At 37.2% G+C, this 7333-nt stretch overlaps 1 protein-coding gene across 10 annotated transcripts in view; it reads right to left on the bottom strand.

Annotated features, from left to right (window-relative positions):
- The window catches only part of BCAS3 (BCAS3 microtubule associated cell migration factor), a 664948-nt gene that overhangs the window by 554986 nt on the left and 102629 nt on the right, over window positions 1–7333 (bottom strand). For all 10 annotated transcript variants that reach the window (XM_032279300.1, XM_032279309.1, XM_032279301.1 and 7 more), the window contains exon 7: window positions 5632–5704. In XM_032279300.1, coding sequence (XP_032135191.1) covers window positions 5632–5704 — 73 coding nt within the window. The remainder of the gene's footprint in view (window positions 1–5631; window positions 5705–7333) is intronic.

The following is a 7333-nucleotide window of genomic DNA, read 5'->3' on the forward strand; positions in this document are numbered from 1 at the left end:
CATCTTCTGTTCTACATTATCAACTGCCTGCATTACTTTATTTAAGAAACTGGAAGTGAGGGAGGGAACCTGCCCATTCTTGAAATTACTTTGCATTAGATATAAGTTGGCACTGGACTTTTAAATAATAGTGTTCCTGAAATTAGCAACCACAATTTTCTAATAGCCATGTTCTTCTTCTATTACTGCTATCATGTAAAGGAGACTTCCCTTGAGTTCATTAAACAATGTGTTTAAATGAAGAAATAAAATCAGGGAAGTCCTTTTCCACCCTGAAAAATTCTAAGTAGCTAAATGGCTATGTAGTAGTATATGTCAAACATACTAAAATGACAAAAGTATCTTTACTTGTGCAGAAACACTACATCAAAATATATGTCAAACACAAAAACTCTCTTAAGAAGCTACCATTTGCCAGAACAATCAGGCAGGAGAAAGAAATAAAAGGCATTCAAATAAGAAAAAAGTTAAATTATCTCTCTTCACTGATAATATGATTGTATAACTGGAAGACCTGAAATACTCCACCAAAAGGCTTCTAGAACTAATAAATAACTCAGTAAGTTTCAGGATTAAAAAAATTAGTATAGAAAAATCAGTAACATTTCTATATATTAATAATGTCCAAACTGAGAGTCAAATCAAGAATGCAATCCCATTTGCAATGGGTACACACACACACACACACACACACACACACACAAAATACCATCTAACCAATGAGGTTAAAGATACCTATAAGGAGAACTACAAGACACTGCTGAAAGAAATCAGGAAAATACAAGCAAATGGAAAAACATTTTATGCTCATGGATTGGAAGAATCAGTATTGTTAAAAATGGTCAGACTGCCCAAAGCAATCTATAGATGCAATGCTATTCATATCAAACTACCAATGTCACTTTTCACAAAATTAGAAAAAACTACTCTAAAACTCACACAGAATAAAAAAGAGCCCAAATAGCCAAAGCAATCCCAGGCAAAAAGAACAAAGCTGAGGCATATTACCTGACTTCAAACTATACTATAAGGTTACAGTAACCAAAACAGCATGGTACCAGTACAAAAACAGACATAGAGACCAAACAGAAAAGAGAACCCACAAATAAAGCTGCATATATCTACAACCATCTGATCTTCAACAAAGTCAACAATGACAAGCAATGGGGAAAGAACTCCCTAAACTATAAAAGTCCTAGAAGAAAACCTAGGAAATGCCATTCTGGATACTGGCCTTGGCAAAGTCCTCAAAAGCAACTGTACCAAAAACAAAATACACAATTGGGAACAAATTAAAGAGCTTCTGCACAGCAAAAGAGACTATCAACAGAGCAAACAATCTAGAGACCTTTGTTGGATGCACAGTTTGTGAATATATTTTTTGTGAATATTTACAGATTCACAAATATTCACAAACTGTGCATCCAATAAATATCTAATACCCAAAATCTATAAGGAACAATTCAACAAGCAAAACACAACCCCACTAAAAAGTGGGCAACACACATTTAACAGACATGTCTCAAAAGAAGACACACAAAATTAGCCAGGCAAGGTGGCACATACCTGTAGTCCTAGGTACTCTGGAAGGGATAAACAAATTGCTTAATTTTTCCTAACCTAACCTCATACTCTTTTTTTTTTTTTTTTTTTTTTTAAGAAATATTTGTTACCTCTGAAAATAGCTGGTCAGAAAAGTATAAATATCTAAACCTGAGGTTAGGGCACCCTTAACACAGTCAGTAGATGGAACATGCCTGCGTATATATGAAAGACTGCCCTCCATAATGACAAATAGTATGGTTACTGGAAAGAACATAGCTTGAGGGTCAAGCAGAAGCCTGGGTCCATGACTGTGTGACTGAACCTGTTGGCTTCTTCTTGCATAAAATGAGAATAAGTACAATTGGACCAGGTGTGGTGGCTCATACTTATAATTCCAACATTTTGGGAGACTGGGATGGGAGGATTGCTTGAAGCCAGGAGTTCAAGACCAGCCTGGGTAATATAGTGAGATCTAAAGCTCATAAAATAAATTGTTTTTAATTAGCCAAACATAGTGTCATGACTTATAGTCCCAGTTACTCAGGAGGCTGAGGTGGGAGGATCTCTTGAGCCCAGGAGTTCAAGATTATAGTGAGCTATGATTGGACCACTGTACCTGGGCCTGGGTGACAAGGGGAGACTCTGTCTCTAAAATAAATAAACACACAAACTCAGTTGTCATAAACTCAACTGTTTGTATATATGTATGTATGTATGTATGTATGTATCAGCTCATGGATTATTGATGGCACTTGAGTTCCAGGTATCCTTTATATATCTGAGTTTTTAAAAAAGCAGAACAGAGTTTTATATAAATTCTAACTTGCTGTTGGGGTTCTCTATTTTTTTAATTATTGCTATAACCCTTTCCTTTAATTCTTTATACATAATTTATTTAGGTCATAGAACCTATTTATAACAGCTGCTTTAAAATCCTTGTCTGTAAAATTTAACATCTGGAGACAATCAGCTATGATTTCTATTGTCTGCCTTTTGATCACTGCCACAATTTCCTGTCTCTTGGCATGTGTCATAATTTTACATTTAAAAATAGACATTTTATAAACTATGGTATAACAACTCTGGATTCTATGAAATCGGTCTTCTTCCACAATGTGCTAGTTGCTGACTTCTCTGCTCAGTTTTATTATTTCTTTTATTCTTGCTTTACTTTAAAGCCTGACTTTCAGGGTCTGGCCATGTATCTATGTATCTTAGTGGGTAGCCAATTATTCAACAGAGGATTTGCTCAAATACCCCAAGTCAACAAAAGCTGTTTTCCTTTGCCAAAGGATCTGCACATCTACCCAGATTTTTCTTTCCCCTGGACCCTTTTTCATGGTTCCTCTGCATCCACAGCTAATCATTATCTTAGGCTGAAAGAGCCACTGGCTCTCAAAGCACACATGCCACCAAAACAGTAATTTCTGCAGACAACGCTGGTAGGCATATGCAACACCTGCCACTCAGAGATGAGTGAGAATTTTCCAAGCACAGCAGGTAAGGTACTAGTCTTCACAACCTTTCTCACCCTGGAAGATCCTCTACACCAACTAATCAACCAACCAAACTTAGAAGAGGGAAAGCACAGAGTGGGATGAGAGCAGCTGCAGGCATGAATGCCACAGGTTCCCACTGTGGTTGTGCAAAGATTAGCAGTTTCTCAAGCTTAAACATTTTTCAGATTATTATATGCCTTTGGGTGAGTTTCGGAGTACTGCAATAGTTATTTTCACCTATTTTGCAGATGCCATTAAATCTAAGTCACAAACTCTTACCAATTTTTTTTTTTTGAGACAGAGTATCTCTCTGTCAGCAGGTGGGAGTGCAGTGGCAGGATCTCACCTCACTGAAACCTCCGCCTCCTGGGTTCAAGTGATTCTCCTGCCTCAGCCTCCTGATTCTCCTGTCCCTGACTCAGTCTGGGACTACAGACGCATATCACCACACCCGGCTAATTTTTTTTTTTTTTTTTTTTTTTTGCATTTTTAGTACAGCCAGGGTTTCACTGTGTTAGCCAGGATGATCTCGAGCTCCTGATCTCGTGATCCGCCTGCCTCGGCCTCCCAAAATGCTGGAATTATAGGTGTGATCCACCTCACCTGGCCTTTTTTTTTGGGGGGGGGGGGACAGTCTCACTGTTACCCAGGCTGGAGTACAGTGGAACGATCTTGGCTCACTGCAACCTCTGCTTCCTGGGTTCAAGCGATTCTCATGCCTCAGCCTTCCGAGTAGCTGGGATTACCAGCGTATGCCACCACACTGGGCTAATGCTTGTATTTTTAGTAGAGACAGGGTTTCACCTTGTTGGCAAGACTGATCTTGATCTCCTGACCTCAACTGATTTGCCCGCCTCAGCCTCCCAAAGTGCTGGGATTACAGGCGTGAGCCACTACGTCCAGCCCACAAACTCTTACCATTCTTAAATGTATTTATTTCAGTTTCTCTTCCACTACTATATTACAAACTACTCTGGCAGTCCTTCTTACTCTTTTACATCTGCTGCAATATTTCTCATTCCTTAAGATCTAACCTATGCTGTTCCTTCTCCATGAGGCTTTTTCTCATTAACTCATGTACACCGAGCTCTCCCTTCTCTGAATTCCTATCATGCGTCATTATTTCATAATTATTTTGCATGTGTTGTACTTTTTCTTTTCAGCCACATTCGTCAGTCTTTGGGGAAAGAAATTGGGTTTTCATGATTTTGCATCCTTATCCTATACCTGGCAAAGTGCTGAGTATACAGTAAATTCTCAAAGGCTTTATGTCTCAAAAAATTTACACTTGAGGCCAGGCGCGGTAGCTCACACCTGTAATGCCAACACTTTGAGAGGGTGAGGCGGGCAGATCATGAGGTTAGAAGACAGAGACCATCCTGGCAAACATGGTGAAACCCAGTCTTTACTAAAAATACAAAAAACTTAGCTGGGCACAGTGGCGCACACCTGTAGTCCCAGCTACTTGGGAGACTGAGTCAGGAGAATTGCTTGAACCCAGGAGCCAGAGTTCGCAGTGAGCTGAGATCATGCCACTGCACTACAACCTGGGAAACAGTGAGAATCTGTCTCAAAAAAAAAAAAAAATCTACACTTGAAGAAATGTGTCTTGTAGCCTATGAAGTCAAATAATACCATTAGGAAACAATAATCAAGACTCCATGACCTAACCCATGTGTTTGGTTTTTTTTTTTTTTTTTTTTTTTTTGGTAGCATTAGTAGTAGTAGTAGTAGCAGTAGCAGTAGTAGTATTGAGAAAAAAATCTTTATTCTTTTAAATTACCGTACCCAGAGAGAGACATTTAAATGAGACAGCAAACACACACACTTTTGAGTCATATATTTACCTCTTGAAACCTAATAACTCCTCACCTATTATTAGGTTAATTTATAGCTACAATGTTATATTATTAACATGTCATTCCCTTCTCCAATGCCACATAATCTGAAGTGTACACTATTTACTGAAAGCATGGGGCAGAGACTGCTAGTAGCCAACCTAATATCCATTTTGATCATTTTCCTTACTAACAAAACCTTAATCATTTCCCAGCTTTCCCTGAAGCTAGAAGTTCAATTTGAGAAAATGCAATAACTGGAAAGATATTTCTATTTGTTCACAGTATTATGGTAAGAAATAAAAAAGAAAATTCATGCAAAACGTTTAGAACAATGTCAGGCACATGCTATAGTATCAATAAATGTCATTTACTGTTAATAATAATTATTATATAATAAAAATGTTATTATTACCACCCAGTGGTAACTTCTAATCCAGTGTAAAAAGGCCATGATAAGTGGCCATATTAGAAACACTAAACTAAAAAATATTTTTCTCAACGTGAGGGTATATTCTAATCTGTTCCTGGCTTTATTTTGGCTCCTACTATCACCCTGCTTATGAAAAAACAGCAGAGAAAGCAGTTTAGTGACTGAGTCACAGGAAACCCTAAATATGTTTTACTTCCTCCTTCTTCTCTCTTATGAGAGCTTAATCTTATGGTTCCAAAGATTTTATCAAAGTTCGCCCTCTGGAATAATACAAATTTGTAATAGGTGATGCAAAGAATTTTTTAAATTTCCTTACCCAGAAGATCCAATGCTCTTACAAACACCAAGGAGGGGTCGTTTTTCAGCAAAGTTATCACATTTTTGAGCACCTGATAGGGAGGATAAAATAAACTGTAAGCTTTGAGAAATATCATTATATACTTCCCACTATTTTCATGCTTTCAAAATACTTGAAAAAGAAAAATATTCATTTTTAAGTTGATATAATTTATATAATTTACTGAATAAAAAGTAGAAAAGCTACTATATATTACCATTATATATTATATATGTAATCATTTTAAAAAGTTAATCAGGCTGGGCACAGTGGCTCACGCCTGTAATCCCAACACTTTGGGAGGCTGAGGTGGGCAGATCATGAGGTCAGGAAATCGAGACTATCCTGGGTCAACATGGCGAAACTCTGTCTCTACTAAAATACAAAAAAAATTAGCCAGATGTGGTGGTGACTGCCTGTAGTCCCAGCTACTCAGGAGGCTGAAGCAGAAGAATCGCTTGAACCTGGGCGGCAGAGGATAACGTGAGCTGAGATCGTGCCACTGCACTCCAGCCTGGGTGACAAAGCAAGACTCCATCTCAAAATAAAAAATAAAAAATTTTTTTAAGTTAATCGGCATTTTTTTCTTTTTTTGAGATGGAGTCTCGCTCTGTAACCCAGGCTGGAGTGCAGTGGCACGATCTTGGGTCATTGCAATCTCCACATCCCAGGTTCAAGCAATTCTCCTGCCTCAGCTTCCTGAGCAGCTGGGACTACAGCCTCATGCCACCATGCCAGGTAATTTTTGTATTTTTAGTAGAGACAGGGTTTCACCATGTTGGCTAGGCTGGTCTTGAACTCCTGAGCTCAGGTGATCCACCTGCCTCAGACTCCCAATGTGCTGGGATTACAGACGTGAGCCACCATGCCCAACCTGAACCAGCATATTTTTAATGTTTTAATTGGCAGCAATTTCAATCTTATATACATTCTCCATGAGATCAAAAAACTATTCCATACCCCACCAACTAATTACCTAAAACTAGTATAATCTTGAGGTCAAAACTAAATAAAGGTAGTTCAGGACAAGAAAATTGTAAAGTAATAGGTCATTCCCATTGATACACATAATTGCAAAAATCCTTAACAAAATATTAGCAAACTAAATAGCAACATCACAGAATCTTTAAAAGCCACAATAATTGATAATACCAGTACTAAATGTGATACGAAAGGACTATATAACTAAATTTAACTATACACATTGACACTTATTTAAGAGTTCCTCAAAAAATCCAAAAATTTGACAAAATTTTCTCATCATATTAATCAAAATTGAAATACAAATAACCCTTAATCCAATAAGTCATTGCTAGGAGTTCATCTTACATATATATTCAGACATGAGAGAAATAAATTGTATATAGGATTATTCACAACAGCGTTGTTTATAATACCAAAAGATAGAAAAATTCAAGTTTATAACGGAATATTTCCTACCACTGCAAAACAACAGAATGAATTACTCTGTAAAAACATGTAATGAGATAGAAGATTTGAAGTGGGGAAAAAAGGAATACACACAATAGGAAGATAGAGAGTAATATACTACCGTTTTTATGAAGAGAAAAAAGGACCTGCATACATGCATATATGAACTCCACAAGGATACATAAAAAAATCGTTAATAGTTACTTATGAGAGGGAAAATGAAAAAAATTATAGAAGAAACTTTTTTTTT

The sequence above is a fragment of the Sapajus apella genome, unplaced genomic scaffold, assembly GCF_009761245.1.
Source record: "Sapajus apella isolate SASKATOON/1434 unplaced genomic scaffold, GSC_monkey_1.0 scaffold12, whole genome shotgun sequence".
NCBI lineage: Eukaryota > Metazoa > Chordata > Mammalia > Primates > Cebidae > Sapajus > Sapajus apella.